This window comes from Podarcis bocagei, assembly GCF_964188305.1.
Source record: "Podarcis bocagei genome assembly, chromosome: 2".
NCBI classification, from domain to species: Eukaryota; Metazoa; Chordata; class Lepidosauria; order Squamata; family Lacertidae; genus Podarcis; species Podarcis bocagei.
Window position 1 is genome coordinate 5,755,376 of NC_138126.1, and position 20,696 is coordinate 5,776,071.

General features: G+C 42.7%; 2 protein-coding genes across 7 annotated transcripts in view; both read left to right on the top strand.

Annotated features, from left to right (window-relative positions):
• Positions 1 to 15,383, top strand: part of LOC308580992 (vomeronasal type-2 receptor 26-like) — a 66,023-nt gene extending 50,640 nt beyond the window's left edge. For 2 of the 6 annotated variants that reach the window (XM_081183390.1, XM_081183388.1), the window contains exons 4-5: positions 860 to 986; positions 1,200 to 1,443. In XM_081183390.1, the coding sequence (XP_081039516.1) occupies positions 860 to 986; positions 1,200 to 1,342 (270 nt within the window). In that variant the 3' untranslated portion in view covers positions 1,343 to 1,443. Of the gene's footprint in view, positions 1 to 859; positions 987 to 1,199; positions 1,444 to 4,223; positions 4,693 to 5,856; positions 6,439 to 6,484; positions 6,660 to 15,148 lie in introns of those variants that run through there. The other 4 variants (XR_014004861.1, XR_014004862.1, XR_014004863.1 and 1 more) reach the window with 4 other exon arrangements.
• On the top strand, positions 4,264 to 11,721 carry LOC308578774 (vomeronasal type-2 receptor 26-like; the record flags this gene model as incomplete). The annotated part of the gene is made up of 5 exons (XM_081179324.1): positions 4,264 to 4,518; positions 5,857 to 6,690; positions 8,437 to 8,664; positions 10,298 to 10,424; positions 10,509 to 11,721. The coding sequence occupies 5 exons, from the start codon at positions 4,264 to 4,266 to the stop codon at positions 11,537 to 11,539; spliced, it is 2,475 nt and encodes an 824-aa protein (XP_081035450.1). The 3' UTR covers positions 11,540 to 11,721.
• Positions 15,384 to 20,696: the final 5,313 nt, after the last annotated feature.

Below are 20,696 nucleotides of genomic sequence, written 5' to 3' on the forward strand. Positions count from 1 at the left end.
CCCTTGAAGAACCGTCACAATGTCTGATAGCAAGTGAGATTGAAAAACAAACTGTGTGTAAACAAAAAAATGTTAATAAAAGGTGTTACTCTGTGAAAGATCTGGAAAGAAGGGAGGCTTCCTTGTTGCATAGTTATAAAAGCGATCCGCCATTAAGAGGCAGACCCGGTTGCAAGACTTTCAGTTTTAGGGGGGGTGAGCCACTGTTCTGCTCTTAGATTTGGACCGTAAATCTGAAAGGGCAATAACCCTTCTGGAAAGACTGATATAAGGTGCAAAGGGTCTGGGAAAATTAAAGAGAGGACGCCGAGACTGTATTTCATCGGAACTGGCTAAAATGGCGACTGCCGCTTGAACAGGACTCTTGGAATCTTGGATCTATGTGAGATGAATTACGGGAGAGCATTACAAAGTTCACACAGGAATATAAACAAGGCTGTTTCTTTCAACTCACTTGTGGAGACAACTCGGAGGTTATTAAGAAGAAAAAGGATAATGACAAGGAGATGAGAAGATAGGAATGTGAACACCAAAGTAGCAGAAATACAAAGATGATTGGACTCCTACCGAACTCAAAGCATGGGTACCCCTCACAAAAATTTTAAATTTTGTTTAATATTTGGACTTTGTGATATGTATTGATATAATTTGGAATAATTAATATGATATGATATGATTGGCTTGGTAAATGGAAACTTAATAAAAATTATTTGCAAAACTACCAGCAACCGACAAACTGGTTGTCACAGCAACCGGTGAGAACCTGGAGGCCGTTAGACCTCTGTCGGAATGTTGCACTTGACTGCACCATTACATCCCACGATACTACTAACTCCTGACCATCTTTCTTTATGGGCAGACTGTCCCTCAATCCAGATGTGCTGAGAGCTGTCATATTGGGGATGTCAAGGTCATCCGGGAAGGAGAGCTACTTTGCTGCTATGATTGTGCTCCCTGTGTAAAAGGGACCATCTCCACTGTGGAAGGCAAGTGAGAGAAGGAATAGGGCAACTTTTGTAATCTTGTCCAAAACAGTATCATTTTATTTTTCCCCAGCCCCAATAAAACCTTTACCCAAGGTTGGGATATCTGCTTTGCATGCAACAGATTGCCAATTCAAGTCATAGTATCTCCCGCTGGGGCTGGGAATGTCCCTTGGTTGAGACCCTGGGTACTGAAGTCACTCATCTTACTTTCAGATGCAGACCACTGCACCAAATGTCCGGAAGATCAGCACTCAAACAAGGACCAGATCAATGTGTTCCCAAGATTATCACTTTCCTGTCCTATGAAGACTATTTGGGGATTCTCTTGTCTTCCTTTACCTTATTATTCTCCTTAATCACATGCTTGGTGTTAGGAATTTTCATCAAATACTCAAGAACTCCCATAGTCAAAGCCAACAACAGGGACCTTTCCTACACCCTCCTTGTCTCCCTATTGCTCTCCTTTCTGTCCTCCTTGCTCTTCATTGGCCAGCCAAGAAAAGCCACCTGTCTTCTCCAACAAATTGCATTTGTCCTCATCTTCTCAGTTGCTATCTCTTCTTTGTTGGCCAAAACCATTACCGTTGTGCTGGCTTTTCTGGCCACAAAGCCAGGGAACAGGGTGAAGAAATGGCTGGGGAAGACTATGGCCAATGCTGTTGTCCTTTCATGTTCCAGTGTCCAAGTTGTCATCTGCACCACCTGGCTGAGTACCTCTCCCCCATTCCCAGATACTGATATGCACTCCCAGCCCGGGGAGATCATCCTCCAATGCAACAAAGGGTCTGCTGCTATGTTTTATGGTTCCCTTGGCTACATGGGCTTCCTGGCTGCCATCTGCTTCACAGTGGCTTTCCTAGCCAGGAATCTTCCTGGGGCCTTCAATGAAGCCAAGCTGATCACCTTCAGCATGCTGGTCTTCTGCAGTGTTTGGGTGTCCTTTGTTCCCACCTACCTGAGCACCAAGGGGAAGTACATGGTAGCCGTGCAGGTCTTCTCTATGTTGGCCTCCAGTGCTGGGCTTCTGGGCTGCATCTTCATTCCCAAGTGCTACATTATATTACTCAGTCCTGGTCTGAATACAAAGGAGCATCTGACGACAAAAACTAAAGATGGCATTTGATTCTTTGTACATTCCTTTCCATTGTAGGGATCTGTGAACAGAAAGGCAATAAAAAAACCCCCCAGCAACTTGCAGATATAAAATGAAATATTCAAATGTCAAAAAGCTGTGGATTGACTAGGCCCAACATATGCGTCAGGAGAGGATTTGAGGTGATGGGGAGAGTTACAAATACTTTGAAATAAAATATTTAACTGGCACAGGGGGCTTCTATGGTTGTTTTTTCATATGTTGTCAACCAGGCAACAGAAGTTCCCCAACATGTCCTGAAAGAATAGTTTCAGCCCGGCTTATCTGGTGATGTATTTTAAATGATTGTCATTCTAGGATCACATTTCACCACATCAGTTAGATATTTTGAACACATAATCATAGCATTATGGAAGCACAGAGTTGGCAGGACCCCAAGGGGCATCCAGTCCAACCCCGTGCAATGCAGGAATATCAACTAACGCATTCATGACAGATGGCCATTCAAACTCTGCTTAAAAACCTCCAAGGAAGGAAAGCCCACAACCTCCCAAGGGGGACCATTCCACTTTCAAACAGCTCTTACTGTCAGAAAGTTTTCCTGATTTTTAGTTGCAGTCTTCATTACTTTAACTTGAAGCCATTGATTCAAGTCCTACCCTCTAGAGCAAAGAGAAATCAGATTGTGATATTTTCTTCCAGCTCTGCAGCTGCTGCCCAAGCTCCACAGTGATTCCAGAGAGGGTTATTCCCCACATACCTATCATAATCATAGTGATTTATTCCTTGGCAAAACTCAAGCAATGTACCCACTTTTGACACAAAGAACAGATATTTCAGAAATGAGAGCTTGAAATGCTTGCTGCATATTTAAAGGCCTCATGTGCCATCGAGGGCTTTGACTTATCTTCCAGGCAGGCAGGGATTCTGCCAGTGTGAAAGCTTCGTATCCTCCCTTTCCTCACATTTTCTCTGGGGCTTTGGTCTTGTTGGAGACTTTGGGCTTCATCTAATTTGCTTCTTGCTAAGTTGAGAGCAGGGACAACAGATGTAATGACAGGAGGCAGACCCAGAGTGAGGCTCTTATTCATGCTGTTGTTGTTGTTGCTGCTGCTGCTTCCCTGTGCAGCTTCTAGGATGGCGAAAGCAAAATGCCCATTGAACTTGAGAAGGGACCATCCAGATGCAATGAATTATTACGATCCAGGAGACCACCTCATAAGCGGGGTCATATCTACATTACAAATTGTTCATATTGGACACCATTTCCTCGCCACCCCTTTCATTTACAGTATAAGGTACGCTGCATTTCCCCCATGCAATTTCTGCACAGCAGACAAAATTGCGATGGGTAGGCATATATACATAGCATATTCTTTGATACTGTTGTGCTTAGCTGTGACTGCCCAAGCCTCTAATGCTTATATGCCGGGGACAGGTCCTGCTTTCTAGAGTTTGCCCATTGAAGACACAAAATGTATGTGCATTGCTTCCCTCCTTTCTTTTTTCCACTGGAAAAAACAAACAAATTGATGGTGAATCATGAAGATCCAGAGATCATCTGCGTCCCAACTTCTTGACTTGGGAAATGTGAAGATGGCCTTTTCTGCACTCCTCTGAAAGGAGCAGGACTATAACTATTAAATTGTCACAATCGTCTATCAAGGTAATATACAATCACGTTGAATTGAGTCTAGAAATCAACTGGCAGCCAGTACAGTTCTCCTGCCCGGGGACCTTAGGGTGAAAGGTAGGTACTAAATAGGATAACAACAGCAATAACAATTAGAAGCAAGAATTATATGACTGGTAAAGATCTCTATTTTACATCTACTCTTCTTTTTTTAAAAAATAAACAAACTCTTACAACCTACCACTCCCCTTGAACTTGTCCTTGTCCTTTTACAAACTTTTGCTCAATATATTTGTGGGTGGTATTCACTCCCTGCTTCCAGCACTCAAGTGCTCAAATATGCTTCTATCTCCCTTTAACTGGCAAGCAGCCGTTCAGCTTCCATTGTGCGATGTGGATGTTCTGTTTTGCTTCATTCTTGTGGCTGCAATTTCTTATAGGATTAAGAAAGCAGGGACTTGTTACTTTTCACTGAACGGAGACTGACATTAGGCTTCATGCTTTGTTGCAGGGCAGCAGATATGGTAGCATACTGGTATCTCCTGTCCTTCATGATTGCCATCCATGAGATTAATCAGGACCCCGGGATCTTACCCAACATCACCCTGGGCTATGACATCTATGAGAATTATTTCAATGCAAGGATGACCTATGATGCCACACTAGATCTGCTCTCTCCTGGGAGGGCCAATGTCCCAAACTACCAATGTGGAAGACAGAAGAAGCCCTTGGTTTTCATTGAAGGGGTCAACTCTGACACCTCACTCCAGATTTCAACTATGCTGGGAACCTACAAAATCCCCCAGGTATGAACACACTAGCATGGGCAACATGCAGAGAACAGCCACTTCTTTGAATAGGAAGCAAATTATGAAACTCACTCCCAGAGGAGGCAGTGAAGGTTTTAAGAGAGGATTAAACCAACTCATGAAGGCAAGGGCTATTAATGGCTGCTAGGCATGATGACTGTGATCTACCTCCCTAGTTGGAGGCACCACTGCTTCTGGGTGCTGCGTTGCTGGGAATCACATGAGGGCAGAGTGCATTTGTGCCCAAGCTGTGCCTGCTGGTTTCCTACAATCACCTGGCTGGCCACTGAGTGAACAGGATGCTGGGCTAGATGAGCCGTTGGCCTGATACAGGAGGTTCTCCTTGTGTTGAAGGATTTGTCCTGCTGGGTGAAAAAGGGTTTCACAAAAGGGGTCACCATCAGAGCAGTCTAAGGGGTGAACATTGGCTCAAGGGAATTGGAGTTGAATATCATCTGGAGGGCATCACTTTGGGAACCCCTGGCCTATATGGTAAATGAATGTTTCCTCTCAAAGAGCAAACAGCTTTGTGAAATGGGTGGGAATTTTACATCTGGAAAACAGTCTAGAAAAAATGGGACAGATTCCCACACTACTAGTCACTGGTTGAGTATTGCCCTAAAACTTCTTAATCCCAGAACAGCCCCAACTGTCAGATGGCAAGGGTGGCTGCTCACGAGTAACCAGGCAGGACTCAGACCTGTATTTTACAGGTTTTCTTTAGATGCAAACTTTTTACAGTGCAGAACCCCAAAGTTCATGTCTGCTTCAATTGCTAGCAGAATCCGGGAGTGCCTGTTTCCTGGACCTTCTCCAGCATAAAAGCCTCGCTACGCCCAGCCTCTTCCTCCCCTCTTTGCGCCTTAGACTTCTGCGCAGGGTGGGCGACAGAGGGTGCGTGTTTCCGTCCTGGCTGGCTTTGCCAGGAGTGGTGCTGAGGATCACACCAGCACCCTCTGGTCCTTTCACCTCTTCCCCACTGGAGGTGGGGTTTTCCTCATCACCGGAAGAGGAACTGCTTCGCAATATTTTCAGAGGCTCCCTGTAACACAACTGCCCCTCTGTTTCCCGCCCCTGTTCTGATGGCACTTCCCTGACACCAACAGAAGCCATCTCTCTTAAAACAGATTCTGCTGTTTTTCATTACTTGTTCTTATGAATGTGGGTTGTTGCTGTTCTAATTGTGCAACTTTAAAAGGACAGCAGATAAGATCTAGGGTCTAAATCTAGCAATGTTGCTCCATGTTTTCTTAAAGAGTTGTGGAGGAAGCAGGACATCACACCACAATTTCCAGTTGACCAATAAAACCCTCTATATCTTCCTTTACTTCCTAGGTCAGTTATGCTTCTGTTCATCATGCTCTTGACAAAACACAATCTCCTTTGCTATACCGAGTGACCCCAAATGAAGAACCCCCAGGCTCAGGGATTGTCAGGCTACTCCTACATTTCAGATGGACTTGGATTGGGCTCATAGTTCCTGACTCTGACAATGGAGAAAGATTTCTGAGCACCCTGACCCCTGTGCTTGCTACGGGTGGTGTCTGCCTTGCTTTCTCACAAACCATTCCTCGAGACATTCTGTATAAAGGAGATGAGTACACAAAGCTGATGAAGAAGATTTCACTTTCCATGGACAGGAGAATCAATGTGTTTCTTTACTATGGGGACTCTCAGTCCCCCTCAGAAGCTGCAAATACAATAGAAATAGTGAGTGAAACCCTGGAACCCATTACTGGGAAAGTTTGGATCACAATAGCTTTCTCATATGTCAGCTCCAACATGTCTCCCAAAAGACTTGAGAACAAGCACATTCATGGATATCTATCTTTATTTATCCAGACCAAAAAAAGATCAAAACATGATGGTAATCTGCCAGTTTCCTCCGCCTACGGTAATTACCATCCATTTTGGCCTCGGGGCTATAATTGCTCATATGCAAAGCATGTGTTTTCTGTGAAAGGCCAGAAGCGATGCAAAGTAAAGGAGAACTTTTCAGGGTTCCCTCAAGAAGTCCTTGAAAGGAGCCTGTTTCAGGACACCTACAGCATTTACAACACGGTCCGAGCTCTGGCCCATGCCTTAAATGCTGCGTACTCTTCTAGACCCAAGAGGGTGGTGATGATGGGTCAGAACAGGTTGGAAGATGTAAAAGTCCAAGCATTACAGGTATTCATTTTCCTTCTCTAATTATCTGGATGGATTTTGTTCCATTTTAAATAACGATTTGTTCAATGACAGATTTGTAGGTCCATTTCCTTTAATTAACAGAAATTAACCAAGCATTAAAAAAGGAGATAAATGAGGTTATAAAATACTGTACATCAAAATGATTAAAAAAATAAAAGAATTGTCCAGTAGCACCTTAGAGACCAACTAAGTTTGTTCTTGGTATGAGCTTTCGTGTGCATGCACATGGTATCTGAAGAAGTGTCCATGCACACAAAGCTCATAACTACCAAGAACAAACTTAGTTGGTCTCTAAGGTGCTACTAGAGAATTTATATATATATATAATCTACTACGCCAGACCAACACAGCAACCTACCTGAGTCAAAATGATTGATACAGAATTAATAGACCCTTCAATAGTTACCTTGATCTGCAAGACTATGGACTGCTAGCAATGATCATGTGACCCTTTCAAAGAGAAGACCAAAGATTCCTTAAAAGGAAATGACACTCATATTACATCTCCATTCATATACATTCCTAGGGATGCCATCATAATAGCAAGATAGTATTGTACTGCATGTATGAAGTTCAATAAATTTTAATTTGCAAAGTTTCTCCACAAACCCATTCGAAGGCCAAATGGTTCCCTGGTCTAGGAGATGGTGTCTCTAAAGACAAGAGCAACACACCTGCCTTGACCCCCTAGTCTAGCCTGGAGCAGTATCATAAACTCAGGTGGGCAGAGGTAGGTAAGGTGAGACACACCCAGTTTGTTCACCCAAATTATGGAATCAAGGAATTGTAGAATTGGAAGGAACCCTGAAAGTCATCTAGTCCCACATAATGCAATGCAGGAATCTCGAGTAAATCATTCTTGACAGATGGCCATCCAACCTCTGTTGACAAACCTCCAATGAAGGAGAGTCCACAACCTCCTGAGGGAGACTGTTCCTCTGTCAAACAGCTCTTAGTGTCAGAAAGTTCTTGGTAATGCAAGCCAAATCAGTCCACTCATGTTCAGTCAAATCTTGAAAGGAACCTATTTCTTAGGCTGCTCAGCTGCCCATCCTGAAAGACCTCAAGTTTATTGGGGAAATGATATACCAACGGTACTTAACTACATTAAAATTGGCAAAAATTCATAAATCAAAATCAAATACCTGGCAAATTAAACTTTGTGATTTTATAAATTTGGCAAGATTCACAGCATTCTTAAGGGGACAATCGGACCAAAAATTAGCAAAGGAGTGGGATTGTGTTAAAGAATATATGAAAAAACATTGTTCTGGAGTAAGTATATCGGTATGTAGTGAATGAAGCATTGCAGGGTTAAAGAAATCGACAAGCGGTGCGAAATGTGTAAAGACAGAGGTAATTTACATTAGACACAACAATTCAAAAAGATTAAAATTTTTGAGGTCTCAAAACAGAGGAAGGAAGTCAATATGTGTATATGTACGTAAAGATTAGTATGATGGCAGGGTATTTTTTTGGTAGGTGTGATTTTTTCCCTTTTTGGTTTCTGTTTGTTTTGATTTGTTTTTGTTGGTTTGTTCATTTTTTAGGATTTTATGTTTTTAATTTTTGTTCTAACTTTGCATTGAAAATAATTTTTTTTAAAAAGAAGTATATTGGGAACATTAAATAGAAAAACCCTCCAGGGCTACTACGTGCCTAGATAACATGTGAACCACCTGGGCGGAAACAGCCAACTTTCTTAAATCTTCTCTGTCATGCCAGTTCCACCGTTTCCTGGGTGATTTTCAGTTCTACAATGCTTCTATGGGTGGAATATATTTAGATGAGAATGGGGACCTGACAGCTGAATTTGACCTGGTGAACATTGTGATGCTTGCCAATGACTCCCTTCACGTGGGGAAAGTTGGGAGTATGGAGAGAGAGGGATCCGCAGGCGTAAAAGTCACCATTGATCAGGATGCCATCGTGTGGCCCCTTTGGTTTAATAAGGTGAGTTAAATCATTCAGATACATTTGACTTTGATCCAAAAAGAAAAAGAAAACAGAGGATATTGGATTGAAAGGGGCTTTTAGTTTTGTAGGAACAGTCACTCCCACTTCAACTCCCAGGTGCATATTTAGGAAAGTAATATTTTTTGCCTCAACCTGCATCACTTCACACTTATTTGCTTTGAAATACATTTCCCAATTTATTGCTTAATCTGTCTACAGATTGACTATTGTTATTTAATATTTTATTGGCAGCCACCCAGTGTGGCTGGGGAAACCCAGCCAGATGGGTGTTTTATAAATAATGAATTATTATTATTATTATTATTATTATTATTATTATTATTATTATTATTATTATTATTATTATTATTCACTCAATTTTGGAGAGGTTCTGTTGCAGGTCTTCACAATCTATTTTTGTTTAAAATTCCCTGAACAATTTAGTAAATGTAAAGTTCAATCCTGTTCAATCCAGTCAAATCCAACTATGGGGTGTGGCACTCATCTCTGCTTTCAGCCCAAGGGAGCTGGCATTTGTCTGTAGACAGATTTTCTGGCTCATTTGGCCAGACTGACTAAACTGCTTCTGGCGCAATAGGACACCAGAGCGTACGGAAATGCCGTTTACCTTCGCACAGCAGCAGTATCTATTTATCTACTTGAACTAGTACAGTGGTGCCTCGCAAGACGAAATTAATTCGTTCCGCAAGTTTTTTCTTCTTGTGAGTTTTTCGTCTTGCGAAGCACGGTTTCCCATAGGAATGCATTGAAAATCAATCAATGCGTTCCTATGGAGACAGTCCGGCGACAGAGGGCAAGCGCCGCTCTGTCCCCTCTTTTGAAGCAAGGGGCTGCGGGGAGAAGATAGCTTCTCCCCGCCGCCCCTTGCTTCAAAAGAGGTCCGGGGACAGTGGGAAGCGCTTCCCGCTGTCCCCGGACCTGGGGCTGCAGGGAGAAATCGCTTCTCCCCACCGCCCCTTGCTTCAAAAGAGGTCCGGGGACAGCGGGGAAGACCCGCTGTCCCCGGAGCTTGCGGGGCAAGCTTCGTTTTGCGAAGCAAGCCCATAGGGAAATTCGTCATGCAAGGCAACTCGAAAACGGAAAAACCTTTCGTTTTGCGAGTTTTTCGTCTTGCGGGGCACCACTGTATGCTTTCAAACTGCTAGGTGACAGGAGCTGGGAGTATTGGCTCCAGTATTATTGCAGAGATAGACATACCCGTGGGAAGGATTACTTTAGCAGAGTTAAACAATGCCCAATTATAAGTTTATGCAGTGATCAGCTTGTTGCTGACTTGTCTGAGTTCTACTAATAAAGGAATACACACACGAATCTGATTCATGTAATATAAAACCATTTTACTCTCAGATTCATTCAGGTTTACAGAAGCGTATCTGAAGGCAGGCTTAGGTTACATAACAAGCAAATGAACTACACCAGAGGGAAGTTGGTCCTAAGGTGACTGCAACTAAGCAGTCATCTTTCAAAACTACCAGCAACCGACAAACTGGTTGTCACAGCAACCAGTTAGAACCCGGAGGCCGTTAGTCCTCTGTCGGAAGGTTGCACTTGACTGCACCTTTACATCCCACAAAACCACTAACTCCTGACCATCTTTCTTTACGGGCAGACTGTCCCTCAATCCAGATGTGCTGAGAGCTGTCATATTGGGGATGTCAAGGTCATCCGGGAAGGAGAGCCACTTTGCTGCTATGATTGTGCTCCCTGTGAAAAGGGGACCATCTCCACTGTGGAAGGCAAGTGAGAGAATAGGGCAACTTTTGTAATCTTGTCCAAAACAGTATCATATTATTCCCCCTCCCATAAAATCTTTACCCAAGGTTGGGATATCTGCTTTGCATGCAACAGATTGCCAATTCAAGTCATAGTATCTCCCGCTGGGGCTGGGAATGTCCCTTGGTTGAGACCCTGGGTACTGAAATCACTCATCTTCCTTTCAGATGCAGACCACTGCACCAAATGTCTGGAAGATCAGCACTCAAACAAGGACCGAGATCAATGTGTTCCCAAGATTATCACTTTCCTGTCCTACGAAGACTATTTGGGGATTCTCTTGTCTTCCTTTACCTTATTATTCTCCTTAATCACATGCTTGGTGTTAGGAATTTTCATTAAATACTCAGAAACTCCCATAGTCAAAGCCAACAACAGGGACCTTTCCTACATCCTCCTTGTATCCCTCTTGCTCTCCTTTTTGTCCTCCTTGCTCTTCATTGGCCAGCCAAGAAAAGCCACCTGTCTTCTCCAACAAATTGCATTTGTCCTCATCTTCTCAGTTGCTGTCTCTTCTTTGCTGGCCAAAACCATTACCGTTGTGCTGGCTTTTCTGGCCACAAAGCCAGGGAACAGGGTGAAGAAATGGCTGGGGAAGACTCTGGCCAATGCTGTTGTCCTTTCCTGTTCCAGTGTCCAAGTTGTCATCTGCACCACCTGGCTGGGGACCTCTCCCCCATTCCCAGACTCCGACATGCACTCCCAACCTGCAGAGATTATCCTGCAATGTAATGTAGGGTCTGCTGCCATGTTTTATGGTGCCCTCGGCTACATGGGTTTCCTGGCTGCCATCTGCTTCACGGTGGCTTTCCTAGCCAGGAATCTGCCTGGGGCCTTCAATGAAGCTAAGCTGATCACCTTCAGCATGCTGGTCTTCTGCAGTGTTTGGGTGTCCTTTGTGCCCACCTACCAGAGCACCAAGGGGAAATACATGGTAGCCGTGCAGGTCTTCTCTATGTTGGCCTCCAGTGCTGGTCTCCTGGGCTGCATCTTCCTTCCCAAGTGCTACATTATTTTACTCAGGCCTGGTCTGAATACAAAGGAGCATATGACGACAAAAAGCAAAGATGCCATCTGATTCTTTGTACATTCTTTTCCATTGTAGGGATCTGTGAACAGAAAGGCAATAACAAAATCCAGCCACTTGCTGGTCTAAAATGAAATATTCAAATGTCAAAAAACTTTGTCAGGAGAGGGTATGAGGTGATGGGGAGAGATACAAATACCCTGAAATAAAATATTCGACTGGCACAGGAGGCTTCAAGTGCATAAAAAAAGTCAATCAGGCAGCAGAGGTTCATCATATCAGGCCCCAAAATGTCCTGAAAAAATAGTTTGATTCTGGCTTATCTGGTGAACATAGAATCATAGAATTATGGAAGTGTAGAGTTGGAAGAGGGATCCCAAGGGGCATATATTTCAACCCTCTGCAATGCAGGAATCTCAACCAAGCATTCATGACAGATGGTCATCCAAACTCTGATTAAAAACCTCCAAGGAAGGAAAGTCCACAATCTCCCACAATGTCAGAAACTTTTTCCTGAAGTTTAGTTAGAGTCTCCTTTCTTTTAACTTGAAGCCATTGGTCCTACCCTCTAGAGCATCAGAAAACAGATTGTGATGTTTTCTTCTAGCTCTGCAGCTGCTGCTCAAGCTCCACAATGATTCCAGAGATGTATATTCCCTGCATAATTATCATAATCATAGTGATTTCTTCCTTGGCAAAACTCATAAATGTACCCACTTTTGACACAAAGAACAGATATTTCAGAAATGAGAGCTTGAAATGCCTGCTGCATTTTTAAAGACGTCTTGTGCCATTGAGGGCTTTGACTTATCTTTCAGGCAGGCAGGCAGGGATTCTGCCAGTGTGAAAGCTTCGTATCCTCCCTTTCCTCACATTTTCTCTGGGGCTTTGGTCTTGTTGGAGACTTTGGGCTTCATCTAATTCGCTTCTTGCTAAGTTGAGAGCAGTGACAACAGATGTAATGACAGGAGGCAGACACAGAGTGAGGCTCTTATTGATGTTGTTGTTGCTGCTGCCGCTTCGCTGTGCAGCTTCTAGGATGCGGAAAGCAAAATGCCCATTGAACTTGAGAAGGGATCATCCAGATGCAACGAATTATTACAAGGCAGGAGACCACATCATAAGCGGGGTCATATCTACATTACAGACCGTTCATCCTGAACACGATTTCCATATTCCCCCTTGCAATTACATTGTAAGGTAAGCTGTACTTTCCCCTTGCAATTTCAGCATAGCAGATAAGATTGTGATTAATGGGTAGGCATCTACATTGGACCTTGTTTAATAGTATTATGCTCAGCTGTGATTGCCCAGGCCTCTAATGCTTATCTGCCAGGGACAAGTCCTGCTTTCTAGAGTTTGCCCATTGAAGACACAAAATGCATAGGCATTGCTTCGCTCCTTACTTTTTTCCACTGGAAAAAATCCAAATTGATGGTGAATCATGAAGAGCCAGAGATCATCTGCGTCCCAACTTCTTGACTTGGGAAATGTGAAGATAGCCTGATCTGCACTCCTCTGAAAGGAGCAGGACTATAGCTATTAAACTGTCACAATGTGTAAAGTTAAAATAAAAAAAATTCCTTCCAGTAGCACCTTAAAGACCAACTAAGTTAGTTCTTGGTATGAGCTTTCGTGTGCATGCACACTTCTTCAGATACACAGAAGTTGGTATCAGTGTATCTGAAGAAGTGTGCATGCACACGAAAGCTCACACCAAGAACTAACTTAGTTGGTCTTTAAGGTGCTACTGGAAGGAATTTTTTTTTTATTTTGACTATGGCAGACCAACACGGCTACCTATCTACTAATGTATAAAGTTAACATATAATCACGTTGAATTGAGTCTAGATATCAACTGGCAGCCAGTACAGTTCACCTGCCCTGGGACCTTAGGGTGAAAGTTTGGTACTAAATAGGATAGGAACAGCAATAACAATTAGAAGCAGGAATTATATGACTTGTAAAGGTGTCTATTTTACCTCTCCTCTACCTTTTTTAAAAATAAGGAAGCAAACTCTTATAACCTACCACTCCCCTTGAACTAGTGCCCTGTCCTTTTACAAACTTTTGCTCAATATATTTGAGGGTGGTATTCACTCCCTGCTTCCAGCACTTAAGTGTTCAAATATGCTTCTATCTCTCCTTAACTGGCAAGCAGCCGTTCACCTTCCAACAAACTCACAGATGGCTGATTATGTGATGTGGATGTTCTGTTTTGCTTCATTCTTGTGGCTGCAATTTCTTCCAGGACTTAGAAAGCAGGGACTTGACACTTTTCACTGAATGGAGACTGACATTAGGCTTCATGTTTATTACAGGGAAAGAGGGACAAGAGCATACTGGAATCTCCTGTCCTTCATGATCGCCATCCATGAGATTAACCAGGACCCCGGGATCTTACCCAACATCACCCTGGCCTATGACATCCATGAGAATCATTTCAATGCAAGGATGACCTATGATGCCACGCTAGATCTGCTTTCTCCTGGAAGGGCCAATGTCCCAAACTACCACTGCGGAAAACAGAAGAAGCCCTTGGTTTTCATTGAAGGGGTCAACTATGACACCTCACTCCAGGTTTCAACTATGCTAGGAACCTACAAAATCCCCCAGGTATGAATACACTAGCATGGGCAACATGCAGAGAACAGCCATTTCTTTGAATAGGAAGCAAATTATGAAACTCACTCCCAGAGGAGGGAGTGAAGGTTCTAAGAGAGAATTAAACCAATTCATGAAGGCAAGGGCTATTGATGAATGCTAGGCATGATGACTGTGATCTACCTTCCTAGTTGGAGGCACCAATGCTTTTGGGTGCCAGTTGCTGGTTTCTTACAAGCATCTTGTTGGCCACTGTGAGAACAGGACTAGATGGGTCATTGGCCTGATCCAGGAGGCTCTCCTTATGTTGAAGGATATGTACTGCTGGGTGAAGAATGCTTTCAAAAGAGAATCACCATCAGAGCTGACTAAGGGGGGGGGAACATGCCTTTTGGAAAGAGAGATGCCTCTCAGAAGCTACAACAGGAAGCTCACAAGATGTGTACTGTGAGCTACTAAGTACTTTATACTTAGAAGGGGGAAACAGACTCTTTTTTTCCGCCGGCACTTTAGAAGAGGACAAGGGTTCATGGTGAGTTCTGGCACCTCTTTTTCTAGGAAAATAGCAATTTACACAGGGCATGAATCATACTTTGGAGGGACAGAAATGCAGCCTCCAGAAGACATCTCTGGGATGGCTTCACACAAGCCTATTTTGGTAACCTGCCAGATGACTTTAAGATGGAGGAATAATAAATACTGGGCAGAAAAACAAATCTAAGGAACAAAACTCATGTGAAACTAACACTCAATTGAGCTAAAAATTGACCCCTTTCCCCGAACCAAATGTTAAAAGTAGAAAATGCAACACATCTTAACTCTACATAGCCTCAAACATCGGTGGGGGGGCCATTCTGGGTTGAAATGATGTTGAAGACATGTTATATTGTTGCCTATAAGGAATGAATTGATTTATTTCGGTCACTGACCAGAGTGTATTATTTCCTATAAGTGTCCTAAATCTCCTTTCCAGAGTAGCACTGGAGAATATTGCTCTCCCTGACCACAATTTCCAGTTGACCAATAAAACCGTCTATATCTTCCTTTTCTTCCTAGGTCAGTTATGCTTCTGTTCATCATGCGCTTGACAAAACACAATCTCCTTTGCTCTACCGAATGACCCCAGATGAAGCACCCCCAAGCCTAGGGATTATCAGACTACTCCTGCATTTCAGGTGGACTTGGATCGGGCTCATAGCTGCTGACACTTACAATGGAAAAAGGTTTCTGAACACCTTCGCACCTGTGCTTGCTAAGGGTGGTGTCTGTGTTATATTCTCACAAACCATTTTACGAGGCTTCTTTTTTATAGCCAATGCATACAAAAAGCTCCGGCAGAAGATTTCACTTTCCATGGACAGGCGAATCAATGTGTTTCTTTACTATGGGGACTTTCAGTCCACCCTAGAAGCCGCACGTACCCTAGAAATAGTGGGTGAAACCCTGAAACCCATTTCTGGGAAAGTTTGGATAACAATAGCTTTCTCATATGTCAGCTGCGGCATGTCTCCGGAAATACTTGAGAACAAGCACATTCATGGATATTTATCTTTATTTTTCCAGACCAAAAAAAGATCAAAGCATGACGGTAATCTGCCAGTTTCTTTCCCATATAGTAATTTCCATCCATGTTGGCCTGAAGGCTTTAATTGCTTATATTCAAAGCATGTGTTGTCTGTGAAAGGCCAGAGGCGATGCAGAGTGAAGGAGAACCTTTCAGGTTTCCCTCAAGAAGTCCTTGAAAGGAGCCTGTTTCAGGACACCTACAGCATTTACAACACGGTCCGAGCTCTGGCCCATGCCTTAAATGCTGTGTACTCCTCTAGACCCAAGAGGGTGGTGATGATGGGTCAGAACAGGTTGGAAGATGAAAAAGTCCAAGCACCACAGGTATTCATGTTTCTTCTCTAGTTATCTGGATGGATATTGTTCCATTTTAAATAACGATTTGTTCAATGACAGATTTGTAGGCCCATTTCCTTTAATTAACAGAAATTAAGCAAGAATTAAGCTGGACCATAAAGAAGGCTGATCGCCGAAGAATTGATGCTTTTGAATTATGGTGCTGGAGGAGACTCTTGAGAGTCCCATGGACTGCAAGAAGATCAAACCTATCCATTCTGAAGGGAATCAGCCCTGAGTGCTCACTGGAAGGACAGATCCTGAAGCTGAGGCTCCAGTACTTTGGCCACCTCCTGAGAAGAGAAGACTCCCTGGAAAAGACCCTGATGTTGGGAAAGATGGAGGGCACAAGGAGAAGGGGACGGCAGAGGACGAGATGGTTGGACAGTGTTCTTGAAGCTACAAACATGAGTCTGACCAAACTGCAGGAGGCAGTGGAAGACAGGAGTGCCTGGTATGCTCTGGTCCATGGGGTCACGAAGAGTCCTAAACGACTAAATGACTAAACAACAACAAAGCAAGAATTAAAAAAGGAGATAAATAAGGTTATAAAATACTGTAGGTGAAAATTGATTCATATAGAACTGATGGACCCTTCTGTATCACATTCATTTTAAATCTCCATTCATATACTTTCCTAGGTATACCATCATAATTATTTTCATCAAAATAATCATCTCACTCTTTCCTAATTATCAAAGACAAACAAAGCATTCCAAAGTTAAAGCAAGATAGAATTCTACTGCATGTAAGAAGTTCAATGACTTTTATTTCCAAAGTTTCTCCACAAACCCTTTCCAAGGTCAAGAGGCTCCCTGGTCAAGGAGATGGTGTCCCTGTAGACAATAGCAACTCCCCTGCCTTGACCCCCTAGTCTATAAAATTTTTATTGGTTTTACAAAATTTTTTAAAGACAAACAAACACCTAAAAAGACATACAAACACGTATAATTTCATAACATTTTTTCATAAACCTCTTTTCCGGGACTCCCCCATACCCCCCTTTCTGCATTCCAATGTCCATAATTTTTTAGCAACTTCTAAATATTCCTTTCCAACCTCTGTCATCTTAATCTTTTCTATAGTCTGTTCTTATGTCACTGTATCCCTTTTTTTCCCTGCAAACCTCAACATTCTAACATTCATCAAGTTTATAATAGTCCTTCAGGTATCTCTTAAATTTTCTCCATTCTTCTTCCGCCGTCTCTTTTCCTTGATCACGGATTCTGCCTGTCATCTCGGCCAGTGTCATATAGTCCATCACTTTCATCTGCCATTCTTCCAGAGTGGGTAGATCTTGTGTCTTCCAATACTTTGCGATGAGTATTCTTGCTGCTGTTGTAGCATACATAAAGAAAGTTCTATCCCTCTTTGACACCAATTGGCCGACAATGCCCAAGAGAAAGGCCTCTGGTTTTTTAGGGAAAGTACATTTAAGTACCTTTTTCATTTCATTATAAATCATTTCCCAGAAAGCCTTAATCTTCGGGCATGTCCACCAAAGGTGATAGAAGGTACCTTCAGTCTCTTTACATTTCCAACACTTGTTATTGGGCAAATGATAAATTTTTGCCAGCTTGACTGGGGTCATGTACCACCTATAAACCATTTTCATAATGTTTTCCTTTAAGGCATTACATGCCGTAAATTTAATACCGGTGTTCCATAATCATTCCCAGTCAGCAGACATAATGTTATGACCAATATCCTGTGCCCACTTAATCATAGCCGATTTAACTGTTTCATCCTGTGTATTCCATTTCAGCAGCAAGTTATACATTCTTGATAAATTCTTAGTATTGGGTTCTAACAGTTCAGTCTCTAGTTTTGATTTTTCCACCTGGAAGCCAATTTTCCTATCCTGTTTGAAAAACTCCATTATTTGATGATATTGAAACCAATTTTGTACTTTATGTTTCATTTTCTCATGACTTTGTAATTTCCATTTATCTCCCTCCTGTTCCAAGATTTCCCAATACTTCGGCCATCCGACCTCCATATTGAGTTTCTTCACTGCCTTAGCCTCCACTGGTGACACCCATCTGGGGGTTTTGTTTTCCAACAGATCTTTGTATCTTATCCAAACATTAAACAATGCTTTTCTGACAATATGATTTTTAAAGGCACTATGCAGCTTAATTTTATCATACCATAGATATGCGTGCCAACCAAATGCGTTATTGAAACCTTCCAGATCCAAAATGTCTGTGTTCTCGAGGAGCATCCACTCTTTCAGCCAGCAAAACGCTGCTGCCTCATAGTACAATTTTAAGTCCGGCAGGGCAAAACCCCCTCTTTCTTTAGCATCTGTCAGTATTTTAAATTTAATTCTGGGCTTTTTGCCCTGCCAGACAAATTTCGAGATATCTTTCTGCCACCTCTTGAAACATTCCATCTTGTCAAGAATCTGCAAGGTCTGAAACAAGAACAACATTCTAGGCAATACATTCATTTTAATCACTGCAATTCGGCCTAACGTTGACAGTTTCAGATTTGACCATATTTCTAGATCTTTTTTGATTTCTGACCAACATTTTTCATAATTATCCTTATACAAATTCACATTTTTAGATGTCAAATAAACCCCTAGATATTTCACCTTTTTGACCACCGTCAACCCTGTCTCCTCTTGGAATTTCTCCTTTTCCATATCTGTTAAATTTTTTCCTAAAACTTTAGTTTTTTGTTTATTCAGCTTAAATCCGGCTACCTGGCCAAACTGTTGGATTATTTCTAACACCTTTTTCGTACTAGTGTTTGGCTCTTGCAAAGTCAATACTAGGTCATCTGCAAATGCTCTTAGCTTGTAATGTTTAGCTCCGACCTGCACTCCTTTAACCTGCTGGTCATTCCTAATCATATTCAGCAACACCTCCAGAACTGAAATAAAAAGCAATGGGGAAATTGGGCAACCCTGTCGTGTTCCTTTTTCTATCTTAAGTTCCTCAGTTATTACATTATTTACAATCAATTTAGCTTTTTGTTCAGAATATATTGCAGCCATACCATTCTCAAAACCTTGGCCTACCCCCATCCCATGAAGATTCTTTATCATAAAGCTCCAAGAAATATTGTCAAAGGCTTTCTCCGCGTCCACAAAAATCAGTACTGCTTTAGTATTTATGTTCACCTCTAGCTTTTCCAAAATGTCTATTATATTCCTTACATTGTCTGCTAGGTGTCTTTTTGGGAGAAAGCCTGCTTGGTTCTTATGAATCTTTTCCATCAACACTTTTTAAAATCTTTTTGCCAGAATGTCTGCAAAAATTTTGTAATCCACATTAAGTAGTGATATTGGGCGGTAGTTCTTCAGTTGAGTCTTTTCAGTCTCTGTCTTTGGTATGAGTGAAATATATGCTTCTTTCCACGATTCAGGTGCCTTTTTCCCCTCTAGAATCTCATTACAGACTTCTTTTAATGGTTGAATCAACCATTCCTTCAACGATTTGTAGTATCTAGAAGTCAGTCCATCTGGTCCTGGAGATTTGCCCAATTGCATATTCTGAATGGCAGCCTCTATCTCTTGTTCTGTTATTCTCTGATTCAGATCCATCTTACTTTGATGAGAGATTTTTTGTAGTCCACATTTATCAAGGAATTTGTCTATATCTTCTTCATTGACCCCCTAGTCTAGTCTCGGGCAGTATCAAAAATTCAGGTGGGCAGAGCTAGGTAAGGTCAGGCCCACCCAGCTCCCTCACCCAAATCATAGAATCATGGAACTGGAGAGCTGGAAGGAACCCTGAAAGTCACCTAGCCCCACATACTGCAATGCAGGAATCTCAAGTAAATCATCCTTTACAGATGTCCATCCAACCTCTCTTGGAAAACCTCCAATGAAGGAGCGTTCACAACCTACCGAGGGAGACTTTTCTGCAGATCCACCGTCAAGCGGCTATTAGCTTCAAAAAAACTCTTGGTAATGCAAGCCAAATCAGCCCACTCATGGGCAATCAAATCATGGAACAGCATGTTTTAATATGGACTGATCTGACATTCAGTAGTAGCAGCACCAGACCAGAGGGCTCAGTAGATCTGCTACTAGTACCTCTGGTGGTGTGAGAGGGCTGGAACAAGGAACAGGAACCTAACACCTAGGTCTCCACTCCCGATGGTGGCCAGTCCACCCTCCACTCCAACCATGCTCTCCCCTACCCACCTAGCTACTTTCCCCCCACTGCCTCTCATTCAGAGAGGGAACTCCACCAAACCAAGTTCCCTTTCAACCAGCCTCTCACTCTGGTTAAGGGTCACAAGCCTGCCTCATGAAATGCCTGGTCTGCAAGTCTAAAGCCTGACTGGTAGCTGCCACAACTGCAGCCAGACCCACAGCTGCAGCCACCGCTTGGAGCAGGACTCTGAGAGGAGCTGCCATACCCTCTCCAACCCCAACTCACAGGATCTTGGATGGAACCTATTTCTTAGGCTGCTCAGCTGAAGGAAGAGCTCATTTTGAAAGACCTCAAGTATATTGAGAACATTAAATAGAAAAATACTCCATGGCCACTAGGTGCCTAGATTATATGTGAACTAACTGGGCGGAAATAGCCAACTTTCTTAAATGCTGCCATATTCTCTGTCATTCCAGTTCCACCGTTTCCTGAGTGATTTTCAGTTCTACAATGCTTCTATGGGTGGACTATATTTAGATGAGAATGGGGACCTGATAGCTGAATTTGACGTGGTGAACATTGTGATGCTT